This window comes from Thalassophryne amazonica, chromosome 11 (genome assembly GCF_902500255.1).
Source record: "Thalassophryne amazonica chromosome 11, fThaAma1.1, whole genome shotgun sequence".
NCBI classification, from domain to species: domain Eukaryota; kingdom Metazoa; phylum Chordata; class Actinopteri; order Batrachoidiformes; family Batrachoididae; genus Thalassophryne; species Thalassophryne amazonica.
The window spans coordinates 15,908,600-15,931,269 of NC_047113.1; the positions used below are offsets into that span (position 1 = coordinate 15,908,600).

General features: G+C 40.8%; 1 protein-coding gene across 1 annotated transcript in view; it reads left to right on the forward strand.

The window, feature by feature from the left end:
- The window catches only part of lonrf1 (LON peptidase N-terminal domain and ring finger 1), a 41,032-nt gene extending 20,789 nt beyond the window's left edge, over window positions 1-20,243 (forward strand). The window contains exons 9-13 of the mRNA XM_034181559.1: window positions 66-224; window positions 7,744-7,906; window positions 8,039-8,188; window positions 14,796-14,970; window positions 16,094-20,243. Coding sequence (XP_034037450.1) covers window positions 66-224; window positions 7,744-7,906; window positions 8,039-8,188; window positions 14,796-14,945 — 622 coding nt within the window. The 3' untranslated portion in view covers window positions 14,946-14,970; window positions 16,094-20,243. The remainder of the gene's footprint in view (window positions 1-65; window positions 225-7,743; window positions 7,907-8,038; window positions 8,189-14,795; window positions 14,971-16,093) is intronic.
- Window positions 20,244-22,670: the final 2,427 nt, after the last annotated feature.

Here is a 22,670-nt window from a genome sequence, read left to right on the forward strand (position 1 = left end):
TTCTCAATTCCTTATTTTTATTCTTCTGTGTGTATTTATTTTCTCTCCTGCCCCTGCCTTTGTAGCCTCAATAAGGACATCCCAATATTTGTTTGCACGGTGGCTTACCCTGGAGTGCCTTGCCCTCTTCACGTCTTTGAGCCGCGATATCGACTGATGATGCGCCGGTGCATGGAGACTGGCACCAAAAAGTTTGGAATGTGCAGCTATGAGCTTGGAAAAGGGTATACAACGCACCCATGCATGTATGCATATATGACGTCACCGACAGGCGTGGAAAAACTCACGCATGCGCACGAGGGTTCAAGCATGTCTGACATAAAAACATATGAATGAAATCCATATAGTTTTTGAAAAAAAATAAAAAGGACCTATACTTTATGGACAGCCCTCGTATGTATATATATATATATATGTATGTATGTATGTATGTGTATGTATATGTATGTATGTGTATGTATGTATATGTATGTGTATATATATGTATGTATATGTGTATGTATGTATATGTATGTGTGTATGTGTATATATATGTATGTGTGTATGTGTATATATATGTATGTGTATGTATCAAATTATTTTTATTTATTTTTTTTAAGGATTAAGATGAGAGACAGAGAGAGAGCTTATTATAAAGGAACAGATTTTCAGATTTTAGCGAAACTGCATGAAATGTAGTGAAACTGCCTCTCCGGGAACCATCAGCTTATCGTGGTGTAGGGGTTTGTGTGCTCCTATGAACCTGAGAGCTGTGTTACCTGAAGCCTTTATGCTCCTGGTATGATCTCGCATGGCAAATTGGTCTTACACAAGGGGCCAGACTAAAAATGGTTCATAATGACTCCATGGAAATATGAGGAAGAGGAAATGTGACCTGGCCTGGAGGAAGCCCGGATCCCTGTCTGGAGCCAGGCCCAGACGGAGGGCTCGTCAGTGAGCGCCTATTGGCTGGGCTTGCTTTCCATCTCCACCCTTATGGGCTCACCACCCATAGGTGGAACCACTGGGGTCGTGTGTGCTGTCCCATCTGTACTGTACCATGGGTAGTAGTGAAAGTCGAGGGCCCTGGCGGAGCAGAGGCTAGCAGGTGAAGGTGACCTTGCAATGGGGGAAGGAGCCAGAGCTTGTGCGGGAGGTGGAGCGCACCAGTTAGATCTGGTGGGCCTCGCCTTCACACACAGCCTCGGCTCCAGAACCACTCTCCTTGATAGGCGTTGGACGTTATTCTTCTCTGGAGTTGTCCATGGTGTGACAGCCTGGGCGGGTGTGGGGATACTCAGGAGTTCCCGGCAGAGCGCCGCTACCTTGGAATTTAACCCGGTAGATTAGAGTGTTGCCTCCCTGTGCATTCGGGTGTCAGGGGGAAAAACTTTGACCGTTGTTTATGCGTATGCCCCAAACATCAGTTAGGAGTATTCAGCCTTCTTGGAGTCCCTAAATGGAATCCAATATAGGGTTCCAGTGGGAGACTACATTGTTCTGCTAGGGGACTTCATTGCACATGAGGCCAATGAAAAAGACACCTGGGAAGGTGTGATTGGGAACGACCTCCCTGATCTTAACCCTAGCGGTCATTTGTTATTGGACTTGTGTCCTAGTCATGGGCTGTCCATAACGAACACCATGTTCAAGCATAAGGATGCTCAGACATGTACATGGTACCTGAGCACCCTCGGCCAAAGGTTGATGATCGATTTTGTGATTGTATCTTCTGATCTGAGGCCGCATGTTCTGGACACTTGGGTGAAGAGACTGGCAGAGCTGTCAACTGATCACCATCTGATGGCGAGTTGGATCAGAGAGTGGGGGAGGACTTTGAACAGACCTGGTAAGACCAAACAGATAGTGCAGTTGAACTTGGAACATCTGGAGGGGCCCAGTGTCCAACCGATCTTCAACTCACACCTCTGGCAGAGCTTGTCTGGCATCCCTGTGGAGGTTGTGGGCATTGAACCAGAATGGGCAATGTTCAAAGCTTCCATTGCTGAAGCTGCAGTGGGGAGCTGAGGCGTGAAGGTCTTACACAGTGGTGTACAGTGGTCCCTCGTTTATCGCGGGAGTTACCTTCTAAAAATAACCTGTGATAAGCGAAATCCGCGAAGTAGTCAGTGTTAGTTGTTGCAATTATTATAGATGTTTTAAGGCTGTAAAACCCCTCACTACACACTTTATACACTTTTCTCAAACAGGCATTAACATTTTCTCACTTTTCTCTCCTGTGTAAACACTCTCTTTTTTTTTCTGGGCGAGAAGATTATAAACAGACACACACAGAACACAATGCGCATGCTCTCCCTTCACTCACTGCCTCCGGAGGTACAGATGCGGGACCTGCAAAGAATCCAAGTCCTCTCTCGGTGGCCACGGAGCTCTGCGGCTGCGGTCAACATTCGCATCAAAACAGCGAGCGTAGTCTCTGGACCTGTTGCCTTATTTGACGCAGTTCCACACAGCAGACAGGAGGGCGGTGTGAGTGGCCCGCTGCTGCGTTTACCGAGCCCGCAGACTCGGTAAGTGAATCGGTGATGCTGACCGGTGCAGCGACCGGCCAGCCTGATAAGGACGCAGAACACAATGCGCTGTTAAAAAAAAAAAAAAAGCATGCAAAATGCACAAAAAAAAAATCCGCCAAACTGTGAGGCCGCGAAAGGTGAACTGCGTTATAGCGAGGGACCACTGCACACAGCTAACCAAAAGCTTAGCTTCAATAACTGCTAATCCTCTAACTAAAAAGTTAACTTTTATAACACCAGACCAATAAGCCGCAAAAAATTTTTAGCTGAAGTTACAGCTAACCTCTAACTTTTAGTACTGACTCAGTACACTGTCGGCTACTGATAAGCCAGCTTCAAGCATAAGCACCGCCGAGGCTTCTGAGTAAAATCAAAAGCAATCACAAACCCCAAATGAACAACGAGCCAGAGCCTCTGTCTTTATGCACACTGTTTGCTGCTGCCCCCCACCCCCAAAAAAGTGTCATTTACTTTCCACATACAACAGCACAGACAGTGGGCAGGAGACATGAAACACAAGGCACCTTTCACTCATGGTTTCACACTTATATACAACTAATTCGTCGGACAGTTTGACATTAGCGGTAACTCTGTCATTTTACAAAGTGAAAACATTGCGCGTATCTTTAAAAGTAATGCACTAAATCTGAAGGTTTGACCGTTAATCGACACACATACCAAAAGGCCAAAATCTCCTTCAGTGGTTGGTTGGTTTATTTATTTGTAAATGTCATTTTCTTCATTTGTAAAAAAAAAAAAAAAAAAGCATTTGCAACACTGAAAATTCTGTTTGTGATTTGTGATTCACCACAAATAGCGTCCAATGTTGGTCGTTATTCACACTCCCATCCAGTAGATGGCAGTGTTCTAAGCATTTTGAAGGGGGTTGGGGGAGTGATTGAAAGAGACATTTGAATTTCCAATAATGCCTTTCGGCATGTATGTCTGTTAAAGGTCAAACCTTCAGAATTTAGCACATTACTTTAAAACATATGTGTGATATTTTCTCTGTGTAAAAATGACAGAGTTACCGTTAGTGTCGATAAACTGTCCGGAATTAGTTGTTTATAAGTGAAACCATGAGTGAAAAGTGCTTTGCATTTCATGTCTTCTGCCCACTGTTTGTCTAGTTGCATGTGGAAAGTAAATCGCTGTAAACAGCAGCCGTCCTGCTCCGCTCCGCTCTTCTTCTCTTCTCTTCTGCGGGGGGAGGACTGAGCTCACAGCCATCTGACTATTGCAAAACACACAACAGATAGGACATGTATGATTTTTGACCATTAATTTTATTCAGTATACCAGCAAAAAAATGTTAGCGGAACAAAATTTAGTGGAAGCTAAGTGGTCTGATGATTGTTTTCAAAATTAGCAGAAAAGCTAACCTACTAACAAAAAAAAAAATTAGCTTTGCTAATTACGGTTAGCATATTAGTGTAACTGTGCCCACCACTGGTCTTACGGCCCTCAAGAGCTGGCAACACTGGAACACCGTAGTGGCCACTGGTGGTCAGGGAAGCTGTCCCACTGAAGGAGTATTTCTGGGGTATATTAGCTCTGAGGACTCTGGCGACAGTTGTTCTGAAGGGCAGCAGCTTCTACTGTGAGGGAGGCAAAGCAGTGAGTGTGGGAGGACTTTGGAGTAACCATGGAGAGGGACTTTTGGTGGGCACCAAAGACAACAGGAGAGGAAAACTGGGAACCATTCAAGCTGTCTACAGTAAGGATGGGACTCTGGTGACCTCAACTGAGGAGGTAATTGAGCGCTGGAAGGAACACTTTGAGGAACTCCTGCATCAACCTGGAGTGCCCTCTGTAGTCGAGACGGAGCTGGAATTGATGGGGGATCATCATCAATTTCCCTGGTGGAAGTCACTGAGATAGTCAAACAACTCCATGGTGGCAAAGCGAAATATGGTGCAGAGGTTGGTATCAAGTTAATAAAGAGTTGTAGACTCTGAGGCATCCGTCTAGCCAGAAACATTTTTTTTTTCATAATTCCCAATTTAGCAGGGGTTATGTTTTTACTTAATGCACCATGGGAGTTTGGGGTTTTGGGGTTTTAAATATTGTTATTGTGGTTCATGTTAGTTCAACACAGTTGTTCGTGTTATTACATCCACCAAGGATGTGATAAAATCATCAGCATTTAGTTGTCTGTCTGTCTGTTAGCTAGATTGCATCAAGGCTACTGCACAGATTTTGACAAAATTTTCACCACAGATAGATATTAGGCCATGGAAGACTTCATTTAATTTTGGAGATGATCCGGATCCAAATTCTGGATCGAGTTTCACTTTATCTATATAAACTTTGAAGAATTACTTTTAGCAGTATTACGTCAAAACTACTGCATGAATTATCACCAAATTTGCTCCACAGATAGATACTAGGCCATGGAAGACTCCATTAAATGTTGGAGGTGATCTGGATCCGGATCTGTACTCTGGATCAAGTTACACTTTATATAGGCTTTGAAGGATTATGTCAAAACTACTCCATGGATTCTCAACAAATTTGCATCACAGATACATATTTGGCCATAGAAGACTCCATTCAATTTTGGAGGTGTTCCTGTGTTGCAGACCGAATGGTCCCCCTAAAAATTGGTCCCCCCCAATGACGAATTCACGGATTATCACCTCGTTTCTGTTTCAAATTGCAACTCCACTCATCATCTGTCTCAGCAACAGATATCTGTAGCTTTTGTACAACAATCATTTACACATAAATTGAGCATTATTTCATCATAAAAGGCGGCAGAAGCGATCAGAGTGGCACGGCTAAACGAGCTGCTAGCTGATGCATTCACTGCGCATCGGACATTTCAAAGCATAACGGAATTTCGCCTCGTTTCTGCTTAAAACTGACTTTAGAATGATTTAACAGGTTTTACCTTTATCACCTCATGGTCAATAATCCAATTAATTCATTTGATTGCTTTGGGTGAAGAGACTCCGTCTCAGACATGCTGCTGTGGTCCGAAATGACGCATGCGCAGATGCAAAGAGTGGACCAATTTTTAGAGGGTGACGAACCGCCCTTAAAAATTGGTCTGCCCTGCTTCCAGTGTGCAGGCGTCATTTTGGAGCTCAGCCGCTCGTCTAAGACAGTCTCTTCACCCAAAGCGATCATTCTAGATTCGCGATCAGTCAATCATTCTAGAGTCAGTTTTAAGCAGAAACGAGGCAGTAATCTGTGACGTTTTGAAATGACCAACATGCAGTGAACGCATCAGCTAGCAGCTCGTGTAGCCCCGGCACTCTCATCGCTTCCGTCGTCTTTTATGAAATAATGCTGAATTTATGTGAAAATGATTGTTGTACAAAAGCTTCAGATATCTGTTGCTGAGATAGATGATGACTGGAGTGCAGTTTTAAGCAGAAACGAGGTGATAATTCGTGAACTGCGGTTGATGACGCATGCACAGTGAAGGCAGGGCAGACCAGTTTTTAGGGGGGACCGTTCAGTCTGCGACACCGGAGTCTGGCTCAGGATTTTACTTTATAGGCTTTGAAGGATTATGTCAAAACTACTGTATGGATTTTGGCAAAACTTTCACCACAGATAGATAGTGACTTGCAAAAGTAGTCAGCCTCTTGGTATTTCACGCAATTTTTTTTGGCATTTCAAATACAAAATTTCTAAAATTATCTTCCTTAGACTCAAACTGAAAGTAAAATCTCTACCACTTGATATAAATTGGTTAAAAATATAAAATCCAAGATGATGGGTTGCATAAGTAATCAGCCCCTTTGGTATAATACTGGTAAATAATCAGTTTTATTGCCAGTTTTCTCCGGACAAGTCAGGGGATGGATACATGAACATTTCCAAGTCACTGAATATGTCTTGAACTTTATTTACATCAGATATGAAGAAATACAAACAGTATGGCACCCTATGGTAAATCTGCGTGGAGTAGGCAGTTCTCAAAAACCGAGTGACTGTGCAAGAAGAAGAGTGAGGAAAGTCACCAAGACACCCAGACAACCCAGAAGAAGTTACAGGCTTCTCTGCCTGTGATGGAGAAATTGTGCCTAGTGCATGTTTTGCATTTTGTATCCCCAGTTATACAGCTTCATGATGAAGTGGTACAGGGGAGGGTTTTCTTAAAAAGACGACGTGAAAGTTCAGCTACAATTTGCCAGAAGGTACATCTGAGATGCAAGCCTAGATTTAATGTTTTGGTGAAAGAAAACCGTGAACGGCACCACTTTATCTTGGTTCAGGAATTCACTTTGTAGGCTTTTAAGAATTACATCAAAACTACTACACTGATTTCGATGAAATTTTCACCACAGATAGCTATTCGGCCATGGAAGACTCCACTTCGATCACGGACAAACTGGAGAGAGCTGACATTTGCTGTTTGGTATGTTTATGTATTTTGGATCAAGGATGAATGCTGCCAACACGGAATGTTGATAGGACTAATATTTTTGGAGAAAATACAGATATTGACTAACATCACTGAACAATGTGGTAATTACATTCTGGACTCACATATCATTCCAGCAGAGGGCGGTAAATCATCTGTATATTAACAGTGTGTGTTTGTGATTTTATTTAGTAAGTTCAATGTGAGAACATAATATATTTGTAAATGCATTAAAAATACATGGATGACATAAGAATGTCAAAACAATTATTTCCATTGTGGTCCATTTAAAAATCAAATTACAAAATAGAAGTAATAATATTAATGATGATAATAATAGTGTGTATATGATAACAAGAACCTTATCAATTTCGAAATACATTAAGGCAGTAACTTAATATACAAATTGCATAATTAACAGGAAATAAACAGGTTGAGTTCTTATAAAAACTGTTGAGGTCTAACGTTCTAAAAATATTATGGACTCTCACGCCATTCCAACTCATAGAAACTTTGCACAATTTATTACCACCCTTGAAAAATGTTAGCTACCTATTTAATAAACACTACCCAATCTAGAGCCCATGCATCCCCACGGGCAACACACCGGTTGTCATTATACATTTGACAATGTTAGGCTTGGCCTGGAGTAGACACCTTTTGCATTGGTGGAGAGCTGACACACTTTGGCGCCGAGTTACGAATGTGGTATGATTGTGGTTTGTCTTATAATATGCAGTACAGTTTCTTTATTTGATAAATTATTTTTTTTTTTGTTTGATAATGTGCTGAATTAAGTTTTTTTTTTTCTTTATATAATCCCATAATTTCGTCAAATGCTTGTGGTCTTAGATTTGCTGATTATGGCTGTATGTTGGAGATCCTTGGTTTGGAACTGCTGCCTGATGGAAGATCCTTTGTGGACACAGTGGGGGGTAGCAGATTTCGGGTGCTAAAGAGAGGTCAGAGAGATGGATACCACACTGCGGATATTGAATATCTGGAGGACCTGAAGGTCAGGGTTTAAAACATCACAAACAATTCCAGCAGTTGGAAAAGATTCACAATGATAATGTGGCTAAGCCTTACAATATAGTTAGAGCTGATTGCTTTTTTTTTTTTTTGTCAACTGAATCTTGTCTGCCAGGTTGATGGTGAGGAGTTGGAACTGCTGCAGCATCTCCATGACAGTGTGTACCAGCAAGCTCAGGACTGGTATCAGCACCTTAACACCCGCATCCGGGAGCAGATTACCAGACAGTACGGCACCATCCCTGAGAAGGAGGACAACATTCAGGTTGGAACCAGCGCTGCAATGGTTTATCAGTAGTTTGAAAAGATAAACAGACAGTTGGTGACTGTTTTGGTCATTGAAGTTCTATGCCAAACTGGCCTTCTCCAGTTTCTCAAATAGAATTTACTGAATTATTTCAGGTTCATATATTGATTGATTCATGGACTCACTCATTCATTCTTTTTCTACAACCCCTGGCAAAAATTATGGAATCACCGGCCTCGGAGGATGTTCATTCAGTTGTTTAATTTTGTACAAAAAAGCAGATCACAGACATGACACAAAACTAAAGTCATTTCAAATGGCAACTTTCTGGCTTTAAGAAACACTATAAGAAATCAGGTAAAAAAAATTGTGGCAGTCAGTAACGGTTACTTTTTTAGACCAAGCAGAGGGAAAAAAGTATGGAATCACTCAATTCTGAGGAAAAAATTATGGAATCATGAAAAACAAAAGAACGCTCCAACACATCACTAGTATTTTGTTGCACCACCTCTGGCTTTTATAACAGCTTGCAGTCTCTGAGGCATGGACTGAATGAGTGACAAACAGTACTCTTCATCAATCTGGCTCCAACTTTCCCTGATTACTGTTGCCAGATCAGCTTTGCAGGTTGGAGCCTTGTCATGGACCATTTTCTTCAACTTCCACCAAAGATTTTCAGTTGGATTAAGATCCGGACTATTTGCAGGCCATGACATTGACCCTATGTGTCTTTTTGCAAGGAATGTTTTCACAGTTTTTGCTCTATGGCAAGATGCATTATCATCTTGAAAAATGATTTCATCATCCCCAAACATCCTTTCAATTGATGGGATAAGAAAAGTATCCAAAATATCAATGTAAACTTGTGCATTTATTGATGATGTAATGACAGCCATCTCCCCAGTGCCTTTACCTGACATGCAGCCCCATATCATCAATGACTGTGGAAATTTACATGTTCTCTTCAGGCAGTCATCTTTATAAATCTCATTGGAACGGCACCAAACAAAAGTTCCAGCATCATCACCTTGCCCAATGCAGTTTCGAGATTCATCACTGAATACGACTTTCATCCAGTCATCCACAGTCCATGATTGCTTTTCCTTAGTCCATTGTAACCTTGTTTTTTTTCTATTTAGGTGTTAATGATGGCTTTCGTTTAGCTTTTCTGTATGTAAATCCCATTTCCTTTAGGTGGTTTCTTACAGTTCAGTCACAGACGTTGACTCCAGTTTCCTCCCATTCGTTCCTCATTTGTTTTGTTGTGCTTGTGCATTTTCGATTTTTGATACATATTGCTTTATGTTTTCTGTCTTGACGCTTTGATGTCTTCCTTGGTCTACCAGTATGTTTGCCTTTAACAGCCTTCCCATGTTGTTTGTATTTGGTCTAGAGTTTAGACACAGCTGACTGTGAACAACCAACATCTTTTGCAACATTGCGTGATGATTTACCCTCTTTTAAGAGTTTGATAATCCTCTCCTTTGTTTCAATTGACATCTCTCGTGTTGGAGCCATGATTCATGTCAGTCCACTTGGTGCAACAGCTCTCCAAGTTGTGATCACTCCTTTTTAGATGCAGATTAACGAGCAGATCTGATTTGATGCAGGTGTTAGTTTTGGGGATGAAAATTTACAGGGTGATTCCATAATTTATTCCTGAGAATTGAGTGAGTCCATATTTTTTTCCCTCTGCTTGGTCTAAAAAAGTAACCATTACTGACTGCCACAATTATTTTTCCTGATTTCTTATAGTGTTTCTTAAAGCCAGAAAGTTGCCGTTTGAAATGACTTTAGTTTTGTGTCATGTCTGTGATCTGCTTTTTTTCTACAAAATTAAACAACTGAATGAACATCCTCCGAGGACGGTGATTCCATAATTATTGCCAGGGGTTGTAAACCCAGCTGATCCAGTTAAGGGTCAGCCGTTTGATTCAGTTAATGGTACTGCTCTCGAGGACATCATGGGAGTTTGTGGGGATGCTGAGAAGCTACTGGACATTATAATCAGGCTCTAAACAGATACTGAGTGCTGTATGGAGCAGAGACTGAGTTTTTCCCAGTGAAAAGTGGTGTTCATTAATTTAATAATTTTCTGGCTCCTACACTGGTCAGTGTTTGCATGGACTGAGTGTTGGGTGGGGTTGTGAATACCAGAGCCTGAGGTGCTTTTAATTGGTGAGGAAAGGTTTACTGACTTTGAATTCTAGGATGATGCTATAATATTTGTGGCGTCAATGGATACTCTAATTGCAGCACTTTAGAAGCTGAGTAAGGAATCTGAGTGTCTGGGTTTGTGGTTGTTCTGGCTCAAGATGAAAATCCAGGCTTTTAATGATTTCCTGGACTGAGCCTTGAGAAATGTGGTGAAAGTGTAGAACTTAGCGACATTCACTTATCTCGGCAGTGACATACGAGGTCTATTAGAAAAGAAACCAACCGTTTTATTTTTTTAAAAAACTATATGGATTTGATTCATATGTTTTTACGTCAGCCAAGCTTGAACCTTCCTGCACATGCGTGAGTTTTTCCACGCCTGTCTGTGACATCATTCGCCTGTGAGCACGCCTTGTGGAAGGAGTGGTCCAGCCCCCTCGTCGGATTTTCATTGTCTGAGAAGTTGCTGAGAGACTGGCGCTGTGCTTCATCAAAAGTTTTTCAAAAACTGTGAGGCACATCCGAGTGGACAATCTCTCATCAGCCGTTAAAATTTTCACCGAAAACCAGCTAAATTTCTCGAATGGCGTCCACTTGGATGTGCCTCACAGTTTTTGAAAAAATTTTGACGAAGCACAGCGCCAGTCTCTCAGCAACTTCTCAGACAATGAAAATCCGACGAAGGGGCTGGACCACTCCTCCCACAAGGCGTGCTCACAGGTGAATGACGTCATCGACAGGCGTGAAAAAACTCTCGCATGCCCACAAGGGTTCAAGCTTGGCTGATGTAATCACACGTGATTCAAATCCATATGGTTTTTAAAAAAAATAATAAGGTCGGATACTTTTCTAATAGACCTCGTACATGTTTATGGGTCCTCGGCCTTTGAGATTGAGAGATGGGTGGGAAGAGCTTGTGGAGTGCATGTGCGTGATCCAGCAGTTCTCTCTGTGAAGCAACAGTACTAACCACTAAGCTACCACGCTGCCCATTATTTCAGGTTGATATCAATAAATTAAACACTTGCACTTTAGATCCTCAATCAAACCCATGTAATGATAAGCAACTGCCCTTAAAATTTGGAAAATATGTTTTTGTTTGTTTTTCTGTTTTTTCTGCTTGGTTAGCCAGCAAAGGTCTCAGAGATGACTGAATAATGACACGGCCCCCTTCCTCACTTAACTTAAACCCCGTTGTGAGATTTACAATGAGAGAAAACAGTCCACCTCTTTGAACTGCATTCATTAGGCTGTGGTTGCTAATGCATGAGAAATTGATTGTCAACATCAATAAACTGAAAGACTATACATGAAAGGCTCATGGCAGTTACTGGCAAAAAGGGCTGCCATATTGGCCACTGAATGTTTTTGAAATGTCAACAGTATTTGATAATTAATAACAATACATTTTATTTAAAGCTGGAATACAGGCAATCTTCAGTAGATAAAATATAGTCTGAAGTTTAATATATATAAACTTCAGACTATATATATATATATATAGTCTGAAGTTTAATATATATAAACTACATCATATTTAGAACCCATTAAAATTTTGGGGGAATTTTTAATTTGTGGGAATATACATAATTTGAGGGAAAGCCATAGTGTATTTCGCCCCAGTGTACATCAAAACCTGCAGACGAATTCAAACCGGAAATGCACGTAATAACTCAAATAATCAGATAATAACAGACTCAGATAATAACCATAACTGTACACCGTCAGACACAGTCACCAGGTGCCAGGCAGCTCACCTGTCCAAAATCAGTGCTGCAAAATCCTCGTGAGTTTGATCTGCAGTCTTCTGTCGCAGTTGCTCCCAACGATCTCTCACCGTCATTGATCTTCTCTTCTTCTCTTGCTCCAAATGATGTCTTTTCTTCGCACTTTCTGTGTATATCGCCGGTCCTCCTCGCTTTCTTCCACTTCTACTGTCTCTCTCCTCCATCTTGCCTTCTTCATGCATCTCAGCTAGTGGTGAAACCCCCCCCACGTGACCTGTGATGTCACTCTGATGGCGTCCTGGCATTTGAGTTTTTGGCATGTGCCAATAATTCAGAATTTCCTTCGATACGGACAAATTTTAATCACGTTCAGACTAATATTTTGGGAATCCTTTATATTCACACTAACAAACAAAATTAAGAGTTAAAAATTAAGACCCCTTTCTTGACACTCAAATGGTAAATGGACTGCATTTATATAGCGTTTTTCAATCTGCATCAGATGCTCGAAGTGCTTTTCAGTTATGCCTCACATTCATTCTTTTTTGACTTTTATATCCATCCATCGATTTTCTATACACACTCCAATTAACGGTCACGGGGGCTGGAGCCTATCGCAGCAGGCATACAGCGTGAGGCAGGGTACACTCTGGACAGGGCAACAGTCTGTTGCAAGGCCATATATAGACAAACACATTCACACACACACCTGCAGACAATTTAAAGTTTCCAATTCACCTACCCTACATGTCGTTTGATGTTGGAGGAAGCCGGAGCACCCGGGGGGGACCCACGCAAACACGAGGAGAACATGCAAACTCCACACAGAAAGGCCACAGGTGGGAATTGATCCCATGACCTTCTTGCTGTGAAGCAACAGTGTTAACCACTAAACCACCATAGTTCCCGACTTTTGTATGTTAACTTCAATTATACCATGTTGTAGAGATTAGTTTTTATTCTGAGTTTAAAGGGTACAATTTAAAAAAAATTTAATGTAAAGAAGCCTGAGTTATGCTTTATTTTAAATAATTTGATTTCACTAGCAAACTACCCACCACATGGGTGGGAAATTTGCCAGGTGAATATTTTGAATTCTGCAATCACATATCCTGGAATGCAGTTATAGTCATCATTTCAGCATTTTCCTGCTATATGACAGTCTTGAAGAGCACATTTGATCGAAGAGTTTTGCCATTTCAGAATCACACTGGTCACTGATGTTTATGCAGTGATGTAAAAGTACATTTTGATACAGCTATTCCTACATCAGTATCACCAGTGTTGGTGGGTGGATCGATCCAAATATCCAAATAATTGTTGTTGACTGATACGGGTGTAATGAGATCAATACTTGAAAAACTTATTTATTTATTTATTTGTATTTTATTTCCTGAACAAACATTGTACTTGAAATTGTACTTGTTTTATAATATTTGTTGTGAAGTGATTTTGTACTTCCTGAACACACATTCACACTTTGTTTATTTAAGAAAAAATCCAGAAAAGAAGTGCAATGATGGGACAAATTTTATTTCATTTTTGTCTTTTAGTTCCTGAACTCTACCTGAAAAACAAATTTCATTTGTTCTTGAATAATAATTTTGTGCACTTTTTTTATTTAAGAAAAAAAAATCCAGACATGACAATGTATGGCGAAAATTGTTTTGTTACTATTCTATTGCGGCTGAACAAGTATTTATTTACCAATAATCTTTGCCCAGATTCTGTTCTGGGTTTTAACTAATTAATAATCCCAAGGAAAAAAACACTTAAAGGTCATGAAAATTCATTCAGATTTACCAATGTGATGATGCATCAACCTTAAATATTAAAAAGTATTGATATCGGCGATACTGGCCCTGTATTTACTTGGTATTGGATCAATACTAAATCTTGCAGTATCGCACACCACTAATCAACACTGTCACACTTCACTCTCCTATCAAAGAACCTCTGGGTACACAATGTTGTTGATAAAAGTTTCCTCTTTGTCTTTACGGTTCTTCACAAAGATTTTTAAATGCTCATGGTTCCGGCTGAACGGCCTGTTCACTGTGAGAATTGCTACGTGTTCTGATTCATCGTCTTTTAACACTCCCAGCCAGATGGTGGTGATAATCCAGCTCTTGCTCTGCCATTTGCCATAAACGTCACAGAAGAGTTGCGTGTATTAGCATGCTAATACTTTTGTCTGAGATGATACTACCAAATGCCATATATGTATGAGTGGGACATGAAAATTCCCCCCCCAATCCAGCCATATTACCCCAGTGTCTAGATAGACAACACAGAATGAAGCAATCAGATAAGTGTGATGCAGGAACAGAGGGACATTTCACACTCCCATCCACATGGTGGTGGTAATGCATGTCTGACAGCCACCATAAAGCTTCACAGAAGAAGCCCCCCTGTGTTATTCCAGAGTCTACATAGATGACACAGAACGAAAATGATGGCAGAGTTTTTTTGGCGTGATGTATGATCGGACGGACATTTGGTGACTTATAGTGTAGATTACAAAATTCAGACGTAACAAGTGTTGACATACTTTTGAGCACAACTGTATAGTGTTACCTATGACCCATTTGCAATGTACATCTGAAGTTGCATCACAAAGGGCATCTTGGGTAAAATCTGTACCAAATCAGTATGTGGATCTACACGAGCAAAACAAGACAGGACAAGCTAAAAGAAATTTGTTTTATTGTTCATTACTATTCTTTGTCTTTGTCTTCCAGACCTCTTCCAATGGTCCAGCTTGGTGCTGGTGGCTGCTGTCTGTCCTCCAGCTGGACCCTGCCTATCAAACCACAGTCTTGTCGCTGACATCACTCAGAGACCGCTTGGGACACCTGCGCCTCATCCTTGAGTACTTCTCCCAAAGCTAAAGTCTGCAGGCATTAATACTGTGGCAGCAAATACACTCAACAAAAATATAAACGCAACACTTTTGGTTTTGCTTCCATTTTGTATGAGATGAACTCAAAGATCTAAAACTTTTTCCACATACACAATATCACCATTTCTCTCAAATATTAAACACAAACCAGTCTAAATCTGTGATAGTGAGCACTTCTCCTTTGCTGAGATAATCCATCCCACCTCACAGGTGTGCCATACCAAGATGCTGATTAGACACCATGATTAGTGCACAGGTGTGCCTTAGACTGCCCACAATAAAAGGCCACTCCGAAAGGTGCAGTTTTATCACACAGCACAATGCCACAGATGTCGCAAGATTTGAGGGAGCGTGCAATTGGCATGCTGACAGCAGGAATGTCAACCAGAGCTGTTGCTCGTGTATTGAATGTTCATGTCTCTACCATAAGCCGTCTCCAAAGTCGTTTCAGAGAATTTGGCAGTACATCCAACCAGCCTCACAACCACAGACCATGTGTAACCACACCAGCCCAGGACCTCCACATCCAGCATGTTCACCTCCAAGATCGTCTGAGACCAGCCACTCGGACAGCTACTGAAACAATCGGTTTGCATAACCAAAGAATTTCTGCACAAACTGTCAGAAACCGTCTCAGGGAAGCTCATCTGCATGCTCGTCGTGCTCATCGGGGTCTCGACCTGACTCCAGTTTGTCGTCGTAACCGACTTGAGTGGGCAAATGCTCACATTCGCTGGCGTTTGGCATGTTGGAGAGGTGTTCTCTTCACGGATGATGCGAAGGAGATGTGTTGCACTGCATGAGGCAAATGGTGGTCACACCAGATACTGACTGGTATCCCCCCCCCCCCAATAAAACAACTGCACCTTTCAGAGTGGCCTTTTATTGTGGGCAGTCTAAGGCACACCTGTGCACTAATCATGGTGTCTAATCAGCATCTTGGTGTGGCACACCTGTGAGGTGGGATGGATTATATCAGCAAAGGAGAAGTGCTCACTATCACAGATTTAGACTGGTTTGTGAACAATATTTGAGGGAAATGGTGATATTGTGTATGTGGAAAAAGTTTTAGATCTTTGAGTTCATCTCATACAAAATGGGAGCAAAACCAAAAGTGTTGCGTTTATATTTTTGTTGAGTATATCTCTGAATATTGCCACAAACACACACAAATTAATGAATGAATGCACAGTGAAGGATTAAATCAGTGATTTTACAAAACTGAGTCCCAAAGTGTTGGAATAATTTTTAAACATGATACAAGTGCTGTACAAGTGGGCTGCATGGTGAAGCAAAGATGTTTGTCATAACTCCCCCCCAAAAATGTTAAAATGTTAAATTATCATATGTCAAACAATATTATTTTAAAGAGACACTGGGGCCAGATGTATAAAACTCCGCTTTACTTCAAAACTAAAACTCTACATGCAAACCACAAAATATACAGAAAAGGGTTTTTTGCTGGATTTCGCTGTGCTTATTACACATTGTGAGACTATGCATGTGTACAGACACAATCACCACTTCAATATTTAACCACAAATGTTTAAACAGAAAACTTTAATCTACTGTATATGAAAACCAGTGAAAAGAACTACAGCGCCGCGCACATAGAGCACAAACGTCCGCCAACACAAGTTTCCAATTCCACAAATTTTTACCTTGGAAAAAATTTTCAAGGTCATACAACTGTTAGAAGCGGCTTTTCCTAAGCTAAAATAATATAACACAATGCAAAAATACCCCCAGCCATTTGAGCATTGTCTTCTTTAGAATTTGCAGTTGTTTAATTGGTATCCCTGTGCGAAGTGTGTGTGTGTGTGTGTGTGTATATATATAAAATATACACACACAGTTGTATGCAAAAGTTGGGGGACCGCTTGGTCGGCGGCACTGGATCAGATCTGGATTAAACTTTGGTAGCCGATAAAGGTTCCAATGATACGTAATGCTCTAAAATAGGAAAGATTTGATCTTTTTTGACAGAGTTATGAATTTTAGAAAATTTGTTCAGTGTTAAAGGATAGGGATTTTTCCAAGATTTTTTTTTTTACCTTGAACACTGAATCAGCTCTTGCCTATCAGGATATGAATCCTCTGTAAAAATTTCATTACAATATATGACAAATCTGGGTTACAGGCTGTTCACAAACAGACAAACCGGGGTGAAGACATAACCTCCACCCAACTTCATTGATAGAAGTGTAACAAGAGAAGTGCAGATTTAATGAGCCAGTTAACATCCTCAGTCACAGAGGTGATCTTGAATTGTGATTCTTCAGAAGGCTGCTGGTTTAACTCTCCATAATGTCATTGTTCACAAACCTGAGCTCGGTGATCCTCACAGGATTACACAGTGCTACATCTCTTATTTGAAAAGATTATATGGTAGCTGATCATTAATTCATTATTTCAGCATAATGAAGTATCATCTGCAGCGATTCTGTGGCTCCATCCTCATAAAAAGTCAGCAACCTCTCACACTTATTTCACAGTTTGCACAATATGTTACTATAAAAGGGGCAAAAGGAAACCTGAAAGCAGTGAGGTGCAACCACAGAGGCCATTCAGAGAATGTAAACCTTTGCCAAAGTGCAATATGTTTATTTGACCTTAACAGTGGATTCAATGAAGGCAGTGTTTGTACAAAATGCAAATAACATAGAAATCAACAACAGAATTGTAGCAATATGAAAATGTGATCCTGAATCTACAACTATCCCCAAATCAAATGAAGTCCTCCTTAACCCAAGGTCTACTTCTCCACTTAACTGAAAAACATATCATTTGTTCCAGAAAGCGGTTTAAATTATACTGCATTTATACAGCACTGTGCATTTTCCATTTGATGCAGATAATTGAAGCACTTGACTTTAGACTTTGTCATTGTATTGAAGGGGCCAGACAACAATATAAAATAAAATTTATCTGACAATCTCTGAAACATATCTAAAACAAACATCAAAGGTAGAAAATAAATAATTAAAACAGTCAAATAACCAATCATTGGAGAATAAATAGTCGAAGATTAAAAAGCAATCAGATAATCATCGGTCATTAAGTAATCAGTACCAATATGATAGCAGCAGGTTGTAGCAGTAGACTGTACATTAGATAAGACAAGGCATGTATTGAATACACTGGTCTATACATTTTAGAGGTTTTTGTATTCTGAAATGTTCTGCTTATTACGGATTTTGGCAAGCTGAGTTCAAATATAATAATAAAGTGGCTGACCTGGCTCATGTTTCCAAGATATTTGAGTTTTTACATTTTACATCGACATAATTATATTGTGTTTATGGTAGAGTTATCATGCTAACTGTAACATAGGTCTTTTCTAATTGTTATATATAATATTTCACCTGCTTTCTTTTAATAACACTTTAAAAATCAACAAAGGGTTACATATTAACCCCTAGTAGGATGGTAGCAGTATATCTTAAAAACTAGAGCCAATCAACAATTTAACATTTTCATTCTCAGTGGCCAAAATTACTAAAGTTTGACTATATTTACTTTGGAAGCATTTCGGCTATTGACCAGTTGTGGGCACAACTAACCAGAAAGTTAGCTTTGATAACAGTTAATCCGCTAACTGAAAAGTTAACTTTCATAAAGCCAAACCAATAAACCCCTAAAAAAATTTAGCGGAAGTTACAGATACAAGCTAAACCAATAACTTCAGTACTGCCTTCGGTACACTAGCAGCTACTGACACAACATTGAGCCAGCGCTTCTGTGTCAGATCAGACTTCTCTCAGCAAAAGACACCGGGTGACCAGAGATAAAGCAAAGGAAAGAGCAAAAAGAAGAGGAAGGGGAATGGGAAAATGAAGACAATTTCTCTACACACCATACAGACTCGCCAGCATATCACCCAAGTCATGCGCAGGCAGTTCTGACTTATGGTTAAAATTTTAAACAAACTAATTCCGGACAAGTTATTTAAATTAACGTCAAGTCTGTCGTTTTATAAAGCGAAAATATCAACTATATGTTTTAGTTTTAAAGTAATGCACTAATTTTGAAGGTTTTAGCATTCAGACACACATGCCACACTGTTTTGGCTCAGGACTCTTCTGCCTCCCTCACAGGTGTTGATAGTTCTCCACCCTTTTTGCATGCCTCTGCCTTCTTTCTGTAAGGTGAACTGAAATATCTAAGCAGGATATGACGTGAGAGGATGTTGATGTGTGTTAAAGTGGCATTCTGTTTGGGTTTGAACCTGCGACAGGTTGACAGAAGCAGAATGACATTTAATATGTCACATATTAGTGAAAGTGAAACAAAGGAATCATGAGGTTACAGCCTTGAACAGTGTTTTTGATATTTTATTTTAGTTGCTTCAGTGTACATGTTGTGCCAATGGGATTCTACCTAAATGAAAATAAAATGTTATTCAGTGACATTCTATCATTTTTTTAACTAGTAATATTAGTAGAGGTGTGGTTAAATGAACATATGGGGGAGGGGGGGTGAACACATAGCAGCCTTCAAACTGACATATTAACTCACAGTAATTTTCTTTCGTGAAAGTTGTCTTTCCTTTGCTGCAGCTGTTTTTTTTAATGTGCTCGCATTCACCATAATTGCATATTTGAAAGTAATATAACCTTTTTCCCCCCTCCCTTTCTCTTCTACCACCCCAGTTACCATGGTGAATCTTAGTATCAGTGCTCCGCAGTTGATGGCTTTTTATTGTTGTCATATTGCATTAACATACCCACATTCTCAGATTGAACTAACACTGACAACCAGTTCTGCAACTGAAAATCCAGCATTTCTCTTCTTGGACTTCACCAACTCCGAGTTCAGGATTAGGCTCAGAGTTTGTTTTGTTTAATTTTTTTTCTGCAGTAGACCAAATAAATAATAAGCCAGGCAAACATTACCTCGTTGGCAGAGATAATAATGACATTATTATAGCAGTTTTAAAAAATTTTCATCCAACCTTGATTGAAATAATTGGGTGTATCAACTGTAATGGATCGTGCACATGCAGTAGCGTTGGTTAACAGATTAAGATTTGTGCAGTGTTTCATACATTTGGCCCCTTGTGTCGATTATTTTTTCCAATGGATCATAAAACTTTTGCCCACACAGTGGTATTAGATAAGATAGACCATGCATAATAGTCTTTGCTTGCCTTATTATAGTTTTTTTTCTTTCTTTTAAACTATAACAAAATTTTTATTGACATTGACAGCTAAAATTGCATATGGCCGTAGGTGGAATTATCAGGACTATGCACTTTGAAGATAAATGACTCTTGTTTTGCAAGGAGGGCCAAATGTTTTTTTATTTAATTTTTTTAAATGTTTTTACAGCCATTCATTCCGATTTATACAATTGGATAATATTTAAAAGCATCGTTTTTGGTATGGATTATTATTGCAATAATTTGTTGATTTATAGACAGCTGGTTTCTCTTAATTCTGTTTGTGTGGGACACTTCTAGAAAGGAACAGTTGGTCAGTGATTGAACAGCATTGTTTTTCAGTATGTCTTGGGTGTTTTATGTACAATGTGCAATACATGTTCATGAATATGATACTAAACTGTATATTGTAAATAAGCAAATTGCCATCATTGTCACAACCTGATTATTATTATTTAAATCAGATGTGAGCAAGTTTGAATTCTGTGCTTTAAATGAAGCATCTGCTTCATTTTTGGGAACATCGCCTGTAAGGGCCCCTTCACACATAACACGAATGAGGCGGAATGGCGCAAGGAGGATTCGAATGGCATTTGTGAAAAATCGGAGCCGCACTCAAACGCCTCGTACAGCAGTCACCACATCCATTCGGCCACAGCACATGCACTCTACAGTTGCGTGCCGCTCCAGTCGGAAATCCATTCAAACAGCGGGCAAGATGAGGTCGCACTGTCATCTGATCGTGCTCGCAACATTCGCATGGCATGTCAAACACAGTTTGGAAACATTATGCCGCAGCCGAGGCGCTGCACGGAATCATCGACCATGTCGAACCCTGGCCGAAAGGCACAATCAAGATGGCCTTCACACCGGTGGCCAAATGATGGCAAATGGCGTGCAAGTGCCCATTCGACTCACTTTCAGCAGGAATCAGCCAGAGTCCAGGTGCCACACATGAACATCCAACACCACTCGCGGGCCACTTAGAAAAGCTGGGGCCATTTGCGCTGCCAACACGAAAGTAGAGCGCAGGCGGCCACTTTCGAGCTGGCTGTGCGAATGGCCCCACATTTTTCAAGTGCCCCACGAGTGTGCCATTACGGAGTAACACAAATGGCCTGCGAATGTGCCCTTCACCTCCCACACCAGTCACACAAATGGCATGCGAATGTGCGGTGTGTGTCACCCCCAACACAGATGGTGTGTGAGTGTGCGGTGTACCCCCCCAGCACACAGATGCCATGTGAGTGTGGTCCCCCCCCCCGCCCACACACACAGATCATGAGCCTATAGTCAAGGTGCGGCTTGTGAAGGCTCGAACGCTGGCTGCAGTGCAGTGTGACCGCTGTCAGTGCAGCGCGCACAGCTGGATGGCTCTCATGTCCATGATGGAACAGCTGTCAGCTGTGGACCACCATGGCATATCCAGCATGTCCTGCTGGAAGTGGATTTACTGGCCAGCAGCAATGTGCCGCAGGAAGGCATCAACGCAACAAAAGTTGGGGAGCAGATATTGTCACATGTGCTCCAATCACCCATGTGCAAGGCATGGTGGTGCACGCGTGTCTGCAAACAATGATGACGTGGGTAAAAATAAAACAAACTAGGTCACCTTTGGATTGCCCTAACCACGTCTCAGCGCACACGGTGATGAATATGCACTCAAACCTGCATCTGACCGCTGCATCATCGCTATGCACAGCTGGTGAACACATATCGTGCCATGCAGAACATCACATGTCGACATGCCACCGTGATGCACATGTATCGGCGGGCTCTCCTAACATGTTAATAAATAATAACACATATCACCTTTGCAACATGGTCACCAGTGCCTCAGTCTGCACTGGACACCATCAGCCAGGCTGCCCCATGTGAAAATATCCGTCAGATCATGTGAGCAGCTGGCAAGCCAAGTGTCACACCCACCACGTGAGTGATAGTCCACATGACGCGGTGTCCTTCGGCACGCAGGACACGCGGAGCCGGTGTCGCAGACCGAACGGTCCGTCCCTATGGATGGGTATTGATAAGATTGTCAACAACATTTTATTGAGTCTTAAAGTAAATAAATATGAAATTGGTCACTGGATCCTTGATCTCTGGACATAAATAGAAATAAACAAAATCTGTAGTTTTTGTCAAAAGCATTTTCTTTCAGATATTAATGGCATGAATGTCTCTCCATACAGTAGTGTTCAGAATAATAGTAGTGCTATGTGACTAAAAAGATTAATCCAGGTTTTGAGTATATTTCTTATTGTTACATGGGAAACAAGATTACCAGTAGATTCAGTAGATTCTCACAAATCCAACAAGACCAAGCATTCATGATATGCACATTCTTAAGGCTATGAAATTGGGCTATTAGTAAAAGAAAGTAGAAAAGGGGGTGTTCACAATAATAGTTGCATCTGCTACTTCTGTTGACACTACAAACTCAAAACTATGGTGGAGTGTGTAGAGCAAACTATTCTGAACACTACTGTATATATGAGCTGAACTCAGACGGCTGCTGGAGTCTGCAGGTCTGCAGCCATACAGTCTTGGGCT